Source organism: Colobus angolensis, unplaced genomic scaffold, assembly GCF_000951035.1.
Source record: "Colobus angolensis palliatus isolate OR3802 unplaced genomic scaffold, Cang.pa_1.0 Scaffold14, whole genome shotgun sequence".
NCBI classification, from domain to species: domain Eukaryota; kingdom Metazoa; phylum Chordata; class Mammalia; order Primates; family Cercopithecidae; genus Colobus; species Colobus angolensis.
In genome coordinates, this window is record NW_012114488.1 from 6,327,741 (window position 1) to 6,348,993 (window position 21,253).

Here is a 21,253-nt window from a genome sequence, read left to right on the forward strand (position 1 = left end):
ACAGGCAGCAAAATTATGTTTCTTGACCTGGTTGGTGGCTGCAAGGGTATCTGCTTTTGAATAATACATTATGCTATACATTTGTTAGGTTTCCTGTGTACGTAGCTACAACTATAAGAGATGATTTTTTTTTAAGTTATATACATCAAAGTCCTAGGCACTGACAGGAAAAATATTGGAAAGGGAAACATAAAATTACTATTTACAAATGATTACATGCATAGAACTTTCAATGCAATCAACTAAATCAGCAGTAATAGGAGTTCAGTAAACTTGGAATAAGAAAAATATTATCAACAATACATTTTGACAAAAATTTATCAACAATAAATTTTAAAGTGTTAGGAAAAACTTCCAGTAATAAAACAACAGAAATGGTAGTATCTTAAGGAAGTAATACTTGTGAAATATAAAAGCCCTGTGTGAAAAAAATTGTAAAACTTTACTGAGGAACATAAGACCTACATACATGAAGGGATACTTCTTTCTTAGATAGGAGATAACATTGGAATGATGTCTTTCCAATTAATCCATACATTATTGGAATCACTGATGATTGGGAAACACAAGAAAAGGGCATTTCATACGCTGTTCTCTTTGGACTGCAATCTGGTATCAACTGATTAAAACTTAGAATGTATAGTCTTTAGTTCCTCTTCCAGGGAAGTTTACTACATGAATACCTGCACTCATCCAAAAAATACACATACAAGGATGTTCCTGCAGCGCTGTTTATGATATTGAAAAACTGGAGGGCATGTAAATGACCGTAATTACAGGAATAGCTCAGTAAGTGAAAGTACCTAACAAGAGTATCCTAGATTCCCAATCATGGAAATAGGTTTATGATATATTTACTGAAAAAAGGGAAAGCTATACAATTGAATGCATTCTATCATTTTTCTCCAAAAATGGGATCAAATGCCATGCCCAGAGGATAGACAGAACGGGCTTAGAAGATATCACTTAGAAGAGACCACTAATCTGGTCATTATCTTGGGGAAAGAGGCAGAAGAGAAAGGAAGGAATGACCTCCCCTTTCTGATTTTATTCCTCTGAGTCACCTGAAGATGTACTTTTACAATTAAAAAAAAAAAAAACCACCCTAACAATGAAACCTAAGAACCCACAAATGTCCACCTGATATTTCATGAGAAAAAAACTGCAAAACAAGCAAAAAAAAGCTACTGCAGAGAGTAGGCAGCCTGTGGAGAGGGCATCAGCTTCTACGCCTGAAGGACTCACTAATTTTTACCACTTACTAGCTGTGTAACCTCAGCCAAGTCCCTCAGCGGGGGCCATTATCTCCTCACCTCCAACAGAGGAACAAAACCTGACTGCAGCTCTGTGAGGATTCCAGGCACTGTATGGAATGTACCTAGAAAACAGGAGTTGCTTAATGTATGGAAGGTAATAAATACACGTTTCCTGAGCAACTGTGAGTTCTGATCATTAATCTGCTTTCATTGAAGCATGTAATGAAATATTGACTGAAACAAACAAGCAGACACCAAAATGGTTTCAGGCATTATATCTAAAATACAACTTTTTAGAAAACAGTATGATCACATGACTCTTACAAGGTATCATAACAACAATCTAACACTTTTATAAACTGCATTTATTGTACAGAGTACTCTGAAGAAAGAAAAAATATGTACAGCCATTCATTTTCATTAACACATGTATTCTGTCCTGCAATACTGGAGAGGTGGAATGTGTCTGGCACAGAAATAACCCCTAGGAGTTACGAATTAGAAAAACAACACTTTTAAAAAAGATTTTTACTTTTCTGGTAGAAATATAAAAACTGTGGTTCATGGGGAAAAACATTAAAATTAAAAAGTCCAATCAACTGTAGAGGTGGCTTTCACTCTTAAGAGTTTTCTCCCTTAAACCAACTTGTCAACAGCAGTGTTTAAAATCTACATATAAATAAATGGGCAGCGCTGCCCAGATAGCAGCACAGTATGAGCAACTCACAGTCACGCTGCGCGGTGTTCTCAGTGCACAAATAATGCCCCTTCCCGGCATCCTGTGGTGGGCACTTACAGAAGGGCATCACCTGGTGCCGCAACCTGCAACTCAACATCCATCTTCTCACACCACCACCAGTTAAAGGTACCAAAACAAACTGATTTGTTTAGAAAAAAAAAACGGTGGGGGAGGCAAGGGTACATGACAGCCATTACGTCGTCTTCCTGAATCCCTTTAGAATAGGGTAGATGTTTTCAAATGCTTCATAAATTTCTGCTCTGACTTTAGCACCTAAGAAGACAAGTTGGAGTAGACATAAGAGACCGAAACGGCACTTCTTAACATATTAAGAAGGTAAAATTATTATTACCTTAAAGCTGCAAGCACAATTCTCACCATACCCAGTCAGATTAAGGCACAGGCATGAAAACATTAATGGTGGAACCCCTTGTCACAAACTTATTTTTGTTTATAAAACAATACTTTTAAAAAAATCATCTTAGTGACTCCAGCATCTCGCATCCATTCTATAGCTCAAGAGGCATGTGTTCACACTTCTCTCCTGGTCCTGAACCAGGCCCTAAGCTAAGCAGGACGGCAATAACCACCGAATCTTCTTCTCCCAATTGCTGCCTTCAACTAAGCTCTTTTCTGAATCTTCCTTTCTTGTCTCATAATCATATTGCTGAAGAAACGTAAAGCTTCAGATAACTAATTCCAAGTGAAAACACCATCTTCTATTCAATGCAGTGCTCACCTCCTTACTGTAAATGGAAACCTGCTTGCAGGGCTGTGGTCAGACTTCCCTGCTCTCACTGTGCCTTTAGTGGGCACGTTTCTCATAAGACTTTGGGTGGGAGGCCTTTGTGCAAGAAGCTAGCCCACTGTCCCAACACTGAAATTTCTTTTCAGCACTGAGAAAATGCCATAATCGAAACACAAACATTCAGATACTACTACCTGTTACAACTTACCTGTTAATACGACTTTTCCAGAAACAAAAATAAGGAGAACAATTCTGGGTTTGATCATTCTGTAGATTAAACCAGGAAATAACTCTGGCTCATAACTGGAAGGAAAATTGCAAAAACAGTTTAGAAATTAAGAGCTTTGCGTGCTTTTCAATAAAATGAGAACCTGTACAAGGAAAAATACTGAATAAACAAGCAAACTAGTCAAGAGGTAAAGCACAGTTCTTCAAGCAGCATCAAAGGATAGAATAATTAAAGCAAGTGAGGCCAACTTTCAGTCATCAGTTGATAACCACTGGACGAGAGGCTCTTTGTCCTCCTATCACTTTACCCTGTTCCTACTGAATCTGGATTTTCTGATTTAAGAAAAAGAGCCCTGTAGTTATGTCTGCAGTCTCTGATAATAATCACCTACTTTTATAGTCCTAATAATTACTATTACATACCTAATAATCATTTACTTCTAAGATCCGATACTGTAACTTTTAATCAAATCTCACCTCCTTAAATTGAAATGTTCTCTAGCTGTCAATTGTGGTCAAGAAATTCAATCACTCTGATATACTAGCCTGAGAATTAACCTATACCTGATTGAGCTGTCTGACTGAATGGACTATTGGCGGGTGTGTGTGTGTGTGTGTAATTATTATTATTTTTTTTTTTTTGGGAAGGAGTCTTGCTCTGTTGCCCAGGCTGGAGTACAGTAGCATGATCTTGGCTCACTGCAACCTCTGCCTCCTGGGTTCGAGTGACTGTCCTGCCTCAGCCTTCCATGTAGCTGGGATTACAGGCATGTACCACCACGTCCAGCTAATTTTTGTATTTTTAGTAGAGACGGGGTTTCACCATGTTGGCCAGGCTGGTCTTGAACTCATGAACTCAAGTGATCCACCTGCCTCGGCCTCCCAAAGTGTGCTGGGATTACAGGCTTGAGCCACCAGGCCAGGCCTGGTACATATTCTTCTAAGCCTAGTAATCTCATTTTTCTTAGTTCAGAGAGATTGAAAACAGGATGCCTCTGTTTCTGTGTGTCTGACCTAAGACAAAATTCAGGACAGGCTTCTCTGAGGAAGAGTGGAATGGGTAGAAATATGGAACTCAAGTGGGAGCTTCCTAGGTGAAAAGGGAAATGAGTGTACTAGGCATAAAAGCTGCAAGTGCACTGGCCCACGGCAGGAGGAACCAAGTGAGCCCAAGGGGCACACAGAACTAGTATGCCTGTGAACAGACACCAGAAGAACATGAGATGAGGCTGTGAGGTGGGCAGGGCTGCCTGGCTGTGAGTCTTCACCTGCAAGTAGCAGGGAAGATAATTAGAAAGTTGTTCCTATGGCTCAACTTCACACTTTGCTGGTAGATCTGACACAATGTTGACTAAAAGAGAAGATTCAAACTGGGAAAAAAAAAATTGATACAAGAGGTTAGGTTAAATTCATGCATTCCAAGTGTATTCAGCAATCAAATGATAAAACATACAGAAGCAGAATCAAATTCAGTCCAGTAAAGGGGAGTTATAGGTACTGCTAAGTGATAAGGGAAGCAGAGGCTGGTGAGAGTGATAAATGTCACTGAGAACATCAAGAAGACAATGCAAGAATACATACAATTATAACCATGGCAACTGTTCTCACATACTGAATACTTTGCATGTGTTTTATTTTGAACAATGTTTAGATTATAAATGAATTGTTGCCAAAAGCAATCATAATACATTTCAGACTTACCTACTAAACTGTTGGTGGGTGAGCACAAGACCTTCTAACCTTATAGGAAACTTCACATCACAGCTCCCCACCATGTTCTGAATCTTGAAGTCCAAGAACTTAGCTGGAAAACCCAACTTCTGTACAACTCTAGCATATTTTCTTGCTGCCAGTCTGGACTGTTCTTCACTAGGGAAAGGAAAAAAGTGAGTTATTCATACTCACACTCAGCTAAAATACTTATTTAGACTAATAACTTATAAAAAGTCCTAAACAGGAAACTAATAAAGTATAAACTGGTCAGCCCCTTTGCAATAGGAGAAAAGACTGACAGACATTCACAATTTCCTTACAAAGTATTCCTGGATCCTTGACAGAAAACTGTAGGTCTGTCAAAATGACCTTTCAATCTGCCAAATTATTGTAACCCTAGATTTTATGGATGTGAATTATCACCATCATCAATCATCACTATTTCTATATTTTAGCCCATGCATTTCTACTGAGAGGAAAACTAACAAACTTCATATTGATCAGAAAATGTTGATGAGATTTATTATTGAACAATGTATTCACTAATTCTATTCTCTTTTATACCAAGACTCATCATGAATAGACATTCCTATGATGTCATTTGTTGAGGCAGTTCAGAGTTTACATAAGAAAAGCAGAATGTGGGCCAGGCATGCTGGCTCACGCCTGTAATCCCAAGCACTTTGGGAGGCCAAGGCAGGCAGATCACCTGAGGTCAAGGGTTCGAGACCAGCTTGGTCAACATGGTGAAACTCTATCTCTACTAAAAATACAAAAATTAGCCGGGTGTGGTGGAAGGCACCTATAATCCCAGCTACTTGGGAGGCTGAAGCAGGAGAATCACTTGAACCTGAGAGGTGGAGGTTGCAGTGAGCCAAGATTGTGCCACTGCCCTCCAGCCTGGGGGACTCCGCCAACAAAAAAAAAAAAGAAAGAAAGAGGAGTGGAGAGGAGAGAAGAGAACAGAAAAAAAAAAAAAAGAAAATAAGAGAGAAAAGAAAAGAAGGAAGGCCGGCCGGGCACAGTGGCTCATACCTGTAATCCCAACACTTTGGGAGGCCAAGGTGGGTGGATCATGAGGTCAGGAGATCGAGACCATCCTGGCTAACAGAGTGAAACCCCGTCTCTACTAAACATACAAAAATTAGCCGGGCATGGTGGCAGGCACCTGTAGTCCCAGCTACTTGGGAGGCTGAGGCAAGAGAATGGCGTGAACCTGGGAGGCAGAGCTTGCAGTGAGCCCAGATTGCGCCACTGCACTCCAGCCTGGGCGCAGAGCAAGACTGTCTCAAAAACAACAACAACAACAACAACAAGAATGTGAAAATATTACCATAAAAAGACTACCAGGTGCAGGGGATCAGGAAGAACAAAAATCAAGCATATATATATATGCTATGCTTTTAATTTTCAGGTAAATTTATTGGTGGTTTCTTGTCTTGATGAAACAGTCATCCAATTAGATATATAATATTCAGTTTTCAGATGCTCTGGGACAAAACGACTAAATGCTGCATGAAAACCTTGCCTTGATAAACCAAAAGTTTCTGATATTCCATGCAGGGGAAAACAAGCAAACAAAAAAGCTCTTAATTAAAGAGGTTACTACTGCATGTTGTGGCCAAGGGGAAGTAAAAGGCAAGAAGAACAGATCCTTGTCCTGCATTCTGAAAAAACTTGGAGACCAGGAGCCAGAATGTCCACACCAATGACATTCCCCTCACCGAAAGACAATTTCAAACTTCAGAATAAGCAAAAACATCCACAGCCCCCTTCTATGTGTTGACACCTCCAAGTACATTTAATACGCTTTCATTTAAAAAGTTTATTTGTTCAGTTCATTTATGAACGTAATGTCACTACTTTTCCCCCTAGTTTTTGACTTCTATCAGGTATATGAGCTCTGTTTAGAACAGTCAGGGCCCCAGAGCACTAACCTTCAGACAGGATCACTTCAGATGCAGAATACAGGCAATGACATTTTATAACAGGGGTGCATTCCTTAGGATCTGTACAATTCAAACGCTCGTAATGAACACTAGTTCCAGTGAGACGGCAGGTTTCTGCAGTCAACAGGTGTGGTGCTGTCATGCTGCCAGGCCCAGTAAGGTCTGCAAAGCCCTTACACCATTAGCTTAGAAGTGTTCTAATGCTTGCCAATTTTTTCTTCCATTTCAAGATGTATTTGTGTTATTTACAACATTTTTCACACAAAGGGAATTTTATTAATAGTTCTGATGTTGTATTACATCTTACTTAATTTAATTTTATTTTTTTTTCTGGAGACAGTCTTGTTCTGTCTCCCAGGCTGGAGTGCAGTGGCATGATCTGAGCTCACTGCAACCTCTGCCTCCCAGATTTAAGAGATTCTCGTGTTTCAGCATCCCAAGTAGCTGGGACTACAGACATCCACTACCACGCCTGGCTAATTTTTGTATTTTTAGTAGAGATGGAGTTTCACCATGTTGGTCAGGCTGGTCTTGAACTCCTGGCCTCAAGTGATTTGCCCATCTTGGCCTCCTGGGATTGATTATAGGTGTGAGATACCATACCTGTCCATATCTAAATTTTAAGAAAATGAAATCACTGGTATCTACAATTAATAGAATAAACCATTTTAATAAGAAAGCAGTAATAACACGTTAAAGTGCTAACCTAATAACCTAAAAACTCGTTCACAACCCATAAACCAGAAGAATGAATTTCTTACGGCTACCTCTTGGCTCCTGTGCACACCATTTTCCCAGAACTGAAAATCAGTGCCGTGGTTCGTGGCTCTCTTATCCTCATAATGACTGCAGCAAACCGCTAAAATAGAGAGAATCATTAGTGAGGTCATGCCAAACTGCTCAATTTTGTTAGGAGAACTACACATTGACAAAAAAATCACAACTGGTAGGAAGGACATAGTACATCTAGTTATCAAAATATCTGTCCTGTATTTCTGCATATCTGTAAAGGATTTGCATACACCACATGTAACAAATATTCCTTTGCATAAGGAGCAGAAAATAATCAATTGTGACAAAGTTATACCAAGATCTGTACGTTCTTTCACATGAGCATTCCACCAAGAGAAATGTTTGCAAAATTTGGTTATGTTCTCAATAAATACCAGTGCCTCTGTTTCTACTTTATATTTGCTGCTTATCATGACTATAGCTTCTCTAATGATAAATTTTGTTTTATTAATATGAATTTGAGGCAAATAAACCAATAAACGTTTTCTACCTTAATGGAATTAATACATCAGATTACAAGCATATCAACATGTAATGAAGTAAAATCCTGCTTCCAACTGGCCTTTAGAAACAATATTAATGTATTAAACACATATAAATGCAAATTAGGAAAAAAACACAGTTTTAACTTTTATTTGCTGCTTTTTATGCTTGAAACACATTAATTCTTTCAGAAAATTTTCTTGCTAAGATGGTAACTCATGGGGAAAATATTTCAACTGTGGGTTGAATTAATGGCCTCCGTTATTAGGTACATGATCAAAAGCAAGTAATTACTTTGAAACAACTTAAATATTTTAATGCATTATATTTAATTATACAATACAAACCTATATATTTCTAATTGAGATGACTCTGACAAACTAGATTGCTTTAACTTTTTTTTTTTTTATTAATTTTTTTTTTTAGAGACAAGAGTCTCACTTTGTTGCCCAGACTGGAGTGCAGTGGTGCAATCATGGCTCACTGCAGCCTCGAATTCCTGAGTTCAAGAGATCCTCCTGTCTTGCCCTCCCAAGTAGCTGGGATTATAGGTGTGTGCCACCAACCCCAGATAATTTTTTAAATTTTCTGATGAAATGAGGTTGCCCAAGCTATGTTGCCCAGGCTTGTCTTGAACTCTTGGCCTCAAGCAATCCCCCCACCTTAGCCTCCCAAAGTGCTGGGATTACAGGTCTGAGTCACCGTGCCTGGCTTTTAACAATTTTAGTTTAAAAACTGCTCTATGTCTTCCCTGTGATTTTATCAACATCTAAAAAAGCTAGCAGTATATAGTAGTTTATCTAAGTCCCAGGAAAAGCCTAGCTATTTTGCATTTCCAGAATTTCCTCTACTATTTCTATTGGTTAAGTATCACTTCACTTAAGATCATGAAGTAATAAAACTATGTATTCAACTAAATATAATAGATGAAAGATTAATTCTTAAAATGCTACATGTCATACAGACTCATTCTGAGTGGTTAAAAGGAGATTTTCAGACCCCTAGCTTAGCTATCTTTCAGATCTTAGGCGTTATGTTTCAGGGGTTTTAAAATGCACCCTAAATCCATTACTAACACTTCCCTCAACCCAGCTAATGTTTATCCAAATTACTTTGCCTACTATAGCTGGCAAACATCATCCCTATACATACACAAAATTCTTCACATGATCCCAATACAATATATATGTAACTTAGCTTGTTTTATAGACTGCTGTATTCCCAGGGATTCTTATATCACAGACACTCAATAAAAGATACAAAACAATGCACATTTTACTTTAGATCTTCATTTTGTTGCTGTCAAGGAATAAGCATAACACAAACTCTTTGATATACAGATTTTTTTTTTTTTAAATGGAGTCTTGCTCTGTTTCCAGGCTGGAATGCAATGGCCAACCTCCGCTCGCAATCTCTGCCTCCCAGGTTCAACTGATTCTCCTGCCTCAACCTCCCAAGTAGTTGGGATTACAGGCACAAGCCACCACTCCCAGCAAATTTTTGTCTTTTTAGTAGAGACAGGGTTTCACTATGTTGGCCAGGATGGTCTTGAACTCCTGACCTCAGGTGATCCGCCCACCTCGGCCTCCCAAAGTGCTGGGATTACAGGTGTGAGCCACCAAGCCCAGCCGATTTTTCTTTTTTTTTTTTTTTTAAAGAGACAGGGTCTTGCCATGTTGCCTGGGCTGGTCTTGAAGTCCTAGGCTCAAGCAATTCTCCCTCCTCAGCCTCTCAAAGTGCTGGGATTACAGGCATTAGCCATCCTGCCTAGACTGATCTACAGACATTTGTTACATAGCGTGAAATACATTAAAATATAGAGACATGACAGAGAAGACAAAAAAGAAAAAAAAAGAAATACATTAAAACAGATCTAACCTTGGGATTATATTCGGCATTTCGGGCACGAAGTGCAATGGTCTTTAGGTCAAGTTTACAACCAAGATTCACTGTGGATACAATATTTCTGTAAGAAATTTAAAAAGAAAACATGACTATTTAAATTACTTAACCTTCACTGGATGAGGTGTTAGAAATTATGCAGACATCTGATTATTTCAATCAGGCTTTAATTTTTAAAAATTGCTCACATTTATTGTTTAACAAGTATCATGCACATGTTGGCATTTTATATAGATTATTCCATTTAATACTTATACTGCACTGTGGTAGAAGCTACCAGTATTCCCACATTCGGATAAATAAGCTGAGGCTTAAAGGTAGTGCAACTTCCTCAGGATGCACATGGCTCCCAAGTGGAAGAGCCAGGATTTGAGTCTGTCTCCAGAGCCATGCCCTTCGCCTTCTCACAGACAAACTCATTTCTCCCCTGTGAGCTCTGAAAAGCCACCACCCCCCTACTCCTAAGTCACTTTTTTTTTTTTTTTTTTTTTTTGATACGGAGTCTCGCTCTGTCACCCAGGCTGGAGTGCAGTGGCGCCATCTCGGCTCACTGAAAGCTCCACCTCCCGGGTTCACACCAGTCTCCTGACTCAGCCTCCCAAGTAGCTGGGACCACAGGCGTGTGCCACCATGCCTGGCTAATTTTTTGTATTTTCAGTACAGACGGGGTTTCACCGTGTTAGCCAGGTTAGTCTCGATCTCCTGACCTCATGATCTGCCCACCTCGGCCTCCCAAAGTGCTGGGATTACAGGTGTGAGCCACCGCGCCTGGCAAACCTAAGTCACTATTTATTATGAAAATGAGTTCTCTCAAAGTAAGTATCTTTTGAAAAACAACAGCTAAGTGTCTTTAGCCAAAAAAAAAAAGCAAAACCCTGCTTTCTCTTCTAATTATCTCAGTAAATAAGGATAAACAGAGCCATCTGGGTCCACTGACCCTTTACATTTCTCAGTGTTCTTAAATCACTTAATGAATAACTTATACAAGGATAAAGATATACTAAAAAGCAACTCTATTAGAAATTTTAATAAAAATTTAAACAACAAACCTACATTTTCATTATACATTTTTCTGCTTATGAAAGTATATCTACTTGGCCAGGCATGGTGGCTCACGCCTGTAATCCCAGCACTTTGGGAGGCCAAGCCAGGCGGATCATGAGGTCAGGAGATCGAGACCATCCTGGCTAACATGGTGAAACCCCGTCTCTACTAAAAATACAAAAAGTTAGCTGGGCGTGGTAGCAGGCGCCTGTAGTCCCAGCTACTTGGGAGGCTGAGGCAGGAGAATGGTGTGAACCCAGGAAGTGGAGCTTGCAGTGAGCCGAGATCACACCACTGCACTCCAACCTGGGCAACAGAGCGAGACTCCGTCTTGAATGAATGAATGAATGAATAAATAAATAAATAAAGTACATATACTTGAAATGGGCAATGTGCTTTGAATGCAATTAACTGCGCAACAACTGTCTTGCATGGACCTGGAAATCACCATCCCAAGAATATGGAGTCCAGATTTCAAATCATAGGTTCAAATACAACAGGTTATAGCTCACTGTTGCTTCTGGTTCTTTTTCTCATACTGTCAAAATGCAATACTTTTGAAAACTTGATGGCTCCAAATTTTGTTCAAAAGAGAATGGCAGTCTATGATACACAACCGTAAAGCCGATTAGGTTGATCCACACCATGTTTTCATTTCCATATCATCTCTTTCCTTCCAATCACCGTTGTATACACACCTGCCTTTAGCATTTGTCACTGATGAATTATATCAAGTAGATTTTAGTACATCTATCGCAACTTTCGTCACATACTTGTTAAACGTATTCTTATATGTTTTCATTAACTAAATATTTGCCTTAATCCCTCTTAAGCCTACAAGACTGAGGGGCACTTGAATTACGACACAGGAGGGTTCTTAGTAGAGAGCAGCAGTTTAGGAACGTGGATGACTTGATGCTCTGGGGAGTATCGGAACAACAAAGGCACGGCAAGAAACAAACACCTGACTGTACTGTTTTACTTTATTATTTACATCAGAAATGCAAACTTAAATTTTCCTGGGAGGCCGACAAGCATGCTGGACACATGGGAGCGGTACAGACAAGGGTGAGCTAAAAAGGGCTGTCTCTAAAATCACTAAAATTACTTTGTTTTTAAAATTGTGTGTGGGGTCAAACAAAATTGTGGAGGCAAGATTTAGGTCTTTGGGTAAAAGTCAGCATCCACGATTACACACCACTAACTTCCAAAAATGATCAGAGATAGCTTATAAACAACAACCATATATGTAACAAGTTGAATAAATGCAAATAGGAAATACTAGATCTAAAGGGAGTATGAAGGAGGAAGGTATCTGTACAAGAAAACTAAGGAGATGCAGAGACTGCAAGTAACCTTTTAATTTGGTCCTAAGCTTTCTAAAATGAAAAGCTGCACGCTTCTTATTGACTGGGATTATTTGGAAATATTTGCTGTTTTTTCAGGAAGATGAAATTATTTCCTATCCCTACTACCCTGTTACATATAGAACCCGCTTCACTTAGGTAGAAAAATTCATTTAGGACAAGAACAGTCATCCTCATTTTGTGGGAAGGACACAGACCTTCAAAGATTCATATGCAGTCCCCATAGTAAAAATAAAAAACAAGAACTGCCAGAAATTATACTGATACTGTGACTAAAGACCTAAAATAGCATAAGGGAAAGAGACTACATAACATTGTGATTTGGTGATATCAGATACAGGGAAATGTCCATAATATAATAATAATGATAGTGAAAGTCAGATCACATTTTATTGGCTCAGGTATATAAACACAAATGACCACATTTCTAAGCCTGTTAAGAACCTTTTATTGAGGGCACTGACTAAGATGGCTTTGCTCCCCTTTCCCAAGTGTGAGATAAAGCAAATTTTGATACACAATTGCTGTTAGTGCCATTCCCTCCCTTAATAAAAGGATCCACCAGAAAACAGAGCAGGAACACAACTCAAAGGGACTCCTAAGAGGGAGGAAACATAAAACACCAAGTACTCACTGCAGCTGCGGTACAATCCCAGAACTCTCCGAAGCCGGAGTGGCAGGAGTGATGGGGGTCATGGGGGTCATGGGGGAGGGATACAGTGGAGTGGTGCCCGGCAAGGGTGCAGTTGTGAGAGTCTGTGAGTGGAAGAGCTGTGGTGCCTGGCCTGAGGTTCCCTGTGTTGTCTGCTGGGATGTTGACTGCTGAACGGCTGCAGCGGCCACTGCCTGTTGCTGCTGCTGCTGCTGCTGCTGCTGCTGCTGCTGCTGTTGCTGCTGCTGCTGCTGCTGCTGTTGTTGCTGCTGTTGCCTTTGTTGCTCTTCCAAAATAGACAGACTATTGGTGTTCTGAATAGGCTGTGGGGTCAGTCCAGTGCCATAAGGCATCATTGGACTAAAGATAGGGATTCCGGGAGTCATGGCACCCTGTGGAAAACAAGGAGAAAAACAGGTTAGGCTGGCTGCTGCTGAGTGTTTGTGGAAGTTTCTTGGTGGAACAGCAGGTGAGATGTGCAAAGACAGATGCCTTCTGAGAATAATGGGGTTATTAAACTTTAATTATGGAAGAACCAGCTATTCTTATACACATTGCTTTCTTCTTTAATACCACACAGTGGATAAACATGAAGAAAAATGGATAAACTGAACTTTGGAAAAATTAAAAACCTCTGTTCTTTGAAAGACATCACTAAGAAAATTAAAAGGCAGGCCACAGACTGGGAAAAAAATACCTGTAATACATACATCTGAGAAAGGACTGGTAAACAGAATAATAAAGAGCTCTGACAACTCCGTAAAAGAGGATCAACAAATAAAATAATGAAAAAGGGCAAAAGATGTGAAGGCCATATTACAAATGAAGATACAGGCATGCCTCGGAGATACTATGGGTTAGGTTCCAGACCATCTCAATGAAGCAAGCAGCATCAATTTTTTGGTTTCCCAGTGTCTACAAAAGTTATGTTTACACTATAGTCTATTAAGTGTGCAATAGCATTATGTCTAATAATATGTATATACCTTAATTTAAAAATGCTTTATTGCTAAAAATGCTAACAATCCTGTGAGCCTGCAGCAAGTCATAATCTTTTTGCTGATAGAGGGTCTTGCCTCGATGCTGACAGCTGCTGACTGATCAGGGTGGTAGCTGTGGCAATTTCTTAAAATAAGACTGACAAAGTTTGCTACAAGGACTGACTCTTCCTTTCACTGAAGATGTCTCTGTAGCATACGATGCTGTTTGACAGCATTTTACCCACACTAGAACGTAGTTCAAAATTGGAGTCAATCCTCTCAAACGCTGCTGCTGCTTTATCAACTACATTTATGGAATATTCTACAGTCATTAGTTCTTCACCAGGAGTCAATTCAATCTCAAGAAACCACTTTCTTTGCTCATCCACAAGAAGCAACTCCTCATCTGTTCAGGTTTTATCAAAAAATTGCAGCAATTCACTCACATCTTCAGGATTCACTTCTAATTCTAGTTCACTTGCTATTTCCACTACCACCTGCAGTAACTTCTACCACTGAAGTCTAGAACCTCTCAAAGTCATCCTCGAGGGTTGGAATCAACTTCTTCCAAACTCTTATTCATGTGGATATTTTAACCTCCTCCCATGAAAAACAAACGTTCCTAATGGCATCTAGAATGGTGAATCTTTTCCAGAAGGTTTTCAATTCACCTTGCCCAGATCCATCAGAGGAATCACTGTCTACGGCAGCTACAGCATATGTCCCTCCCTGCTTCCTTTCTTTGAGATGGGGTCTCCATTGTAGCTTTTAACTTCTGGACTCAAGTGATCCTCCCTCCTCAGCCTCCCACGTAGCTGGGACTACAGGCACATGCCACCACGACCAGCTGATTTTTAATTTTTTTTTTTTGTAGCAACAGGGACTTGTTTTGTTATCCAGGTTGGTCTCGAACTCCTGCCTTTGAGTGATCCTTCAACCTTGGCCTCCCAAAGTACTGAGATTACAAGCATGAGTAACCATGCCCCGCTCTATTTCTTAAATAGTAAGAAGTGAAAGTTGAAATTACTCCTTGATCCATGGGCTGAAGAATGGATATATTATTCAAGCAGGCATGAAAACAATATTAATCTCCTTGTTCTTCTCCATCAGAGCTTGTGGACAACTGTCAGTGAGTAATATTTTGAAATCAACCTTTTTTTCTGAGCAGTAGATCTCAAGGAGCTTAAAATATTCAGTAAACCATGCTGTAAACAGATGTGGTCTCATCAGGTTTTGTTGTTCTGTGTGCTAAGAACAGGCAGAGTAGATTTAGCGTAATTCTTTTTTTTTTTTTTTTTTTTTTGAGATGGAGTCTTGCTCTGTCGCCGTGGCCAGATCTCAGCTCACGCAAGCTCCGCCTCCTGGGTTTACGCCATTCTCCTGCTTCAGCCTCCGGAGTAGCTGGGACTACAGGCGCCCACCACCTCGCCCGGCTAGTTTTTTTTTTTTTTTTTTGTATTTTTTAGTAGAGACGGGGTTTCACTGTGTTAGCCAGGATGGTCTCGATCTCCTGACCTCGTGATCCGCCTGTCTCGGCCTCCCAAAGTGCTGGGACTACAGGCTTGAGCCACCGCGCCCGGCCTATTTAGCGTAATTCTTAAGGGCCCTATGATTTTAGAACAGTAAATGAGCATTGGCTTTAACTTAAAGTCACCAGCTATATTGGCCCCTAACTACAGTCAGCCAATCCTCTGAAGCTTTGAAGCTAGGCATTGACTTCTCCTCTCTAGCTATAAAAGTCCTAGATCGCATCTTCTTCCAGTAGAAGGCTGTTTCATCTACATTAAAAATCTGTTATTTAGTATAGTCGCCTTCATCAATAATCTCGGCTAGAACTTCCAGATAACTTGCTGCTTCATGTTGTATTCTTACGTTGTGGAGAAGGCTTCTCTCCTTAAAGCTCATGAATAAACCTCTGCTAGTTTCAAAATTTTCTTCTACAGCTTCCTCTCCTCTCTCAGCCTTTACAGAACTGAAGAGAGTCAAGGCCTTGCTCTGGATTACACTTTGGCTTAAGGGGATGTTGTGGGTAGCATGATCTTCTATCCAGACCAGGCAAACTTTCTCCATATAAGCAATAAGGCTGTTTTGCTTTCTTATCATTTGTGGGTTTACTGGAGTAGCACTTCTAATTTCCTCTAAGAACTTTTCCCTTGCATTCACAACTTGGCTAACTATTTGGTGCAAGAGGCCTAGCTTTTAGCCTGTCTCAGCTTTCAACATGCCTTCTTCACTAAGCATAATCATTTCTAGCTTTTGGTTTAAAATGAGAGATGTGCAGCTCTTCCCTTCATCTGAACACTTAATTAAAGATCACTGTAAGGTTATTAATTAGCCTAATTTCCATATTGTTGTGTCTCAAGGAATAGGGAAGACCAAGGAGAGGGAGAGAGATGGGGGAATGACTGGTCAGATTGTAGACATTTATCAGTTAAGTTCCTATATTATACGGGTGCAGTTTATGGCATTCAATAATAATTACAATAGTAACATCAAAGATCACTGATCACAGTAACAGATAATAATGAAAAGGTTTGACTGGGCTCAGTAGCTCATGCCTGTAATCCCAACCCTTTCGGAGGTCAAGGCGGATGGATCACTTGTAGCCAGTAGTTTGAGAACAGCCTAGCCAACATGGTGAAACTCCTTCTCCACTAAAAATACAAAATTTAGCTGGGTTTGGTGGCACATGCCTATAATCCCAGCTACTCAGGAGGCTAAGGCAGGAGAATCGCTTGAACAGGGGAGATGGAGGTTGCAGTGAGCCGAGGCTGCACCACTGCAATCCAGCCTGGACAACAGAGTGACTGCAAAAAAACAAAACAGAAAAAAAAAAGAAAAAGAAAAAGTTTGGTAACAATAACAGATAATAATAAAAAGTTTGAAATCCTGCAAAAATCACCAAAATCTAACCCCAAGTACACACTTGGAAAAATAACGCCAACAGACTCACTGGGTACAGGTTTATCACAACCTTCAATTTGTCAAACATGCAGTAAAGTCAACTGCAGTAAAGTGAAGTGGGCCTGTGCATGAGTGGCTGACAAGCAGTTGCCAAGGTGCTCAGAAACATTAGTAATCAGGCAAATAAAAATCAAAACCACAGTAAAATACAACGAAGCAATCACTAGAGTAAAAGTAAAAAGACTGACAGCACAAAGTGTTGGTGAGGATGTGGGGCAACTTAAATCTCTTATGCTGCAAAACAATATAGCCACTTCAGAAAACAGTTTGGCAGTTGCTTATAAAGTTATACATACGCTGATACAGGACCTAGCAATCCTACTCCTAAGTATTTACCTATGAAGTAAAAACAGTACATTCAAAGTCTACACAAACGTTTATAGTGCTTTCATCCACAATAGCTCCAAACTGGAAAGACCCCGAATGTCAGCAACTAGAGAATGGATGAACTGTGGAACATCCAAACAATGGAGTGATACTTAGCTATACAATGGATTAACTACTGATATACAAACAGTATACCGGGTTAAGAAGTCAGACATACACAAAAAAGCACACACTATATGATTCCATCTATATGAAATTCTAGAATAGACAAAACTAATCTTCAGCATTGAAAAGCAGATTCAGTAGTTACCTGGGGCCAACAGAGTGACTATAAAGGGGAAGAAGGGACTTTTTAAGATAATTGAAATGTTCTGTAACTTATACACGTATATATAATTATCAAAACAGACACTTAAAATGTGTTTTTTGTATGTAAATTATATTTCAACAGAAGTTATTCGTTTTTTGTTTTTTTGTTTTTTTTTTTTTTTTGAGACAGAGTCTAGTCTTGCTCTGTCCCCCAGGCTGGAGTGCACTGGCATGATCTCTGCTCACTGCAACCTCCACCTCCCGGGTTCAAGCAATTCTCCCTGCCTCAGTCTCCCAAGTAGTTGGGATTACAGGCACCCACCACCATGCCTGGTTAATTTTTGTATATTTAGTACAGATGGTTTCGCCATGTTGGCCAGGCTGGTCTCGAACTCCTGACCTCAGGTGATCCACCCACCTTGGCCTCCCAAAGTGCTGGGATTATAGGCGTGAGCCACTGCACCCAGCCTGAAACATTTTTAACGTAGATGGGTGGTTGAGAGCTTGAAATGTAAGAAGGGAAAAATAAAACTAGAAAATAATTTGGTGAGGGTAATTTTCAAAATCAAAGACCCTATATAATCATTTGGAACATTCTCATAAGTGTTTATCAAAAGATTAGGTGTTTATAGATACATAACTTCCAAACAGACTCCCCAAATAAACACTATTGTGCCCATTCAAAACCTAATAGAACATCTCAACAAAATCAAGTTTAAAAAATATATTAAATCATTTTCAAAAACAGATCATTAAATGCTCTTCCTTGCCTTTTGATACCATCTCTTGCAGTTCAGATTTCCGCCCTCCCTATTTTCTCCCTCCTAATGTATTACCTGAGGGGAGGCCAAGCCCTGAGCGTAAGGTGGCAGGCTGTTGTTCTGATCCATGATGTTCACTTTCTTCTTGGCAAACCAGAAACCCTTGGGCTGGATCTCGTCTCACCATTCAGTTTTTTCCTAGAGCATCTCCAGCACACTCTTCTCAGCAACTTCCTCAATTCCTTGGGTTATCTTGACACCAAGAAACAGTGATGCTGCTTTGGAAAAAAGTCTGAAGTTTAATTTAAGGATCCAAGTAACCTATACAGTCCTATAAGCCAGTTCCATGACTATACAAAACACAAACATGAAAACCAACGAAGCTATTTTGGAATACATTTGTTTTCACCTTATAATCCCAAAGTCTTATTCCTTCCAGGTTTCTGGCGATTGCATGTAAAATCGCCAACAAAACAAAAATCACTTTGTTACACGTTTAAATACTCAGATAATGCTCAAAATCAAGCTGTCATAACCAGCATTAAAAACTTTCGAGGAAAAACACCTACAGAAAACTAATTCCTAAGCAAACTGTAATATCAGAGCAGAATATTTATTAAGTACTGTATACAAAGCACTGTTAGGCAAAGTTCAGATCTTTAAATATCCCAATTTTACATCCTCTACAATGTCTTGGGCAAAAAATTAAGTAAATATTAAATTCAATCCAATATACTTCAGAGTGATCATTTATCAAGCTCCTACTGTAATGAAACTGTAAAAAAAAAAAAAAAGCTGCACAAAGATAAAGCTCTGAATTTTTATAAACATTTAGAACACATTAATGCAAACTGTGCCTGTTATCTGACTATTCTTAAATCGTCATCGCTTTACTCACTATACATCTGAAATGAGTTTATAATAACATATTCTCACATAGAACTTAGAGGTCTCAAAGTTACAAATTATATGTCCAAAGACCCTTCAGGCACATGCACTTCAAGCATGTGCTGGTACAAAGTAGACACTCAGATATTTGCTGAATATATGAAAGACTCTGACGATCACTTTGAAAGAGCAAAGGCCCCCAAAAACTATCTATCCTATATACTCATCACTGAAAAACAGACTAAAAAAGAAAGCAAGCTGTGCTTCTGGATATACATATATCAAAGACATTTTTTAAATTATACTTTTTTTGGACAGTTATCCTATAATAACAAAAGTGCTGCACATGAGGATATAAAGATAGGAAGATGTAGTCCCTGGCATCAAAGTGTTCAATATGAAGGGTATGCAAATAATGACTGTAAAACATAGTATTATAATAGCAGGTATGACCTAAGCTAAGTTCTTGAAAGCAGAAACCAGCCTACATGTCTTTGTGATCTCTGCATCTAGCACGATGCCTGGAATACAGTATGTGATCATGAATGAGCCCATATACACCCCTGGAAGAGAAGACAATAAAGACTAACAGCCAATTACTATGAAGAGAGGGCAGTGTTTTCACAAAGCAGGGACCATCTAACTTGGGTCTCACAAGGTGAGTAGGAATTTACAAATCAGGGCTTCAGACAAAAGAGAAATCAAGCAGAAAGAGATAACAGATTGAAAAAAACATGCAGAATGCAGGCGACAAGCTTAGTATGACTGTATAGAAGGTCACTGAAGATGAGACAGCACATATTGGTGGGCTCATACTATCAGGAGTGTTACTGCATAGGCAATAATAACTGTCATGGAATTTTGGAAGTGCAGTATGAATAGATCTAATTTGGCAAGACTAGATGAAATTGAGAGGAGTAAAACTGGAGGCTGGAAGTTCCACTTCAGGAATCTAAGGGTGAGGCAAGAGATAATGACGGCAGGATTTAAACCCATTGTAAGTATGACTAGAGATTTATTTATCCAGGACCTTCGGTGGCGTCAGGCCACTTTTTGCAAGTAAGTCTACAGAAGAAACCGTACGGTGATTACTGCACTCATTTATCTCAGAAAAGAGTTGTTTGCTGGGTATCTTCAGATCTTGGAAACTGAAACATCAAATCCGATATTTTTTGGAGGCAATCAAATTAATTCTGCATAACCTTCTACTGTCTGTATAACTAAATGAAGCACAGTCTCTTCACAGAAAAGCCTACCTAGAGATTTGGAAAACCATGATGGCCTGAACCGAGAGATGGGAGGCCCCGTAAATAAATGGTGTGTATTATATCTTAAGCGCTACCGTGCCCGCTGTCTCGGGCTTCTGACAAAATACTTAAGTCTCAATGTTGGTAGCAAAACAGGCGGGCACAGACTAGGGTGAATCTGCCTTCTAACAAGGAGAAGAAGCGGATGGCAGGACAGGGCAGGGTAAACTTCGGGTCTTCGACCGCCGCCGCCCAGTCAGTAGGACTCTGCGCCCCACAATCGTACGAGGGGAAGCCGCTTGCGAAACACAGCAGAGTAGGGCACCAGGCGGGAGCCGCGGCCGAGCGGCCGTTACAGGCCGGAACGGCGGCAGCACGAGAGGGAGGAACGTCCCCCGCGGGGCCTGCACGCGCGCCAATTCCTCGTCTCTTCCCCACCATTGCCTCCAGGCCTCAATGCAGTGGTCGCCTCCGCCCGAACCCTCAGAAAAGAGTACAAGGTGTTACCTGGGTCGCTGCAAAGATCACCATGGGCCAGAAGAAACGAAGTTTCACAGCCGGCGGCCCAGGCGCCCGCCACAGCGAACCTGCCTGACCTCACTGGATTTCTGGCGCGCGTTGATAATGTCACTTCCGCCAGCTCTGCCCTCGGCTTCAGCGAGTTGCTCCCACTAGGGCCGAGGCCCTGCGAAGTGTGGGCATAGGTCACTTCCTGTGTTTCCGTAGGCGCGGAGCTTAAGGTAAGGAGGGGCGAAGCTCTTGAGGAGTTCCGGGGCGGGGTCGCTGTGCCACAGCCGTCTCTAATTGGCCCTTGCTAGACGAAGGAAAGATCGATTTTTAAATGGTGTATATGTGTGTGTTTTGTTGTGGTGGTGGTGGTGGTGGTTTAAAGCAACTAGCGGCG

The 21,253-nt window shown here is 40.3% G+C and overlaps 1 protein-coding gene across 4 annotated transcripts; it reads right to left on the reverse strand.

Annotated features, from left to right (window-relative positions):
- Positions 1-1,600: 1,600 nt before the first annotated feature.
- TBP (TATA box binding protein) lies at positions 1,601-21,018 on the reverse strand. Of its 4 annotated transcripts, XM_011934909.1 has the most exons (9): positions 20,636-20,703; positions 18,624-18,646; positions 18,290-18,489; positions 12,856-13,265; positions 9,787-9,874; positions 7,401-7,492; positions 4,673-4,840; positions 2,952-3,046; positions 1,601-2,268 (listed from the first exon to the last, which is right to left on the reverse strand). In XM_011934909.1, exons 3-9 carry the CDS (start codon positions 18,341-18,343, stop codon positions 2,189-2,191), a joined length of 987 nt encoding a protein of 328 aa, XP_011790299.1. In that variant the 5' UTR covers positions 18,344-18,489; positions 18,624-18,646; positions 20,636-20,703; the 3' UTR covers positions 1,601-2,188. The 4 variants fall into 4 exon arrangements, with proteins under 4 accessions (XP_011790299.1, XP_011790296.1, XP_011790298.1 ...); XM_011934906.1 differs by lacking the exons at positions 18,624-18,646; positions 20,636-20,703 and adding an exon at positions 20,857-21,018; XM_011934908.1 differs by lacking the exons at positions 18,624-18,646; positions 20,636-20,703 and adding an exon at positions 20,857-20,978 and having other exon boundaries at positions 18,290-18,492.
- Between the last annotated feature and the right edge of the window lie 235 nt (positions 21,019-21,253).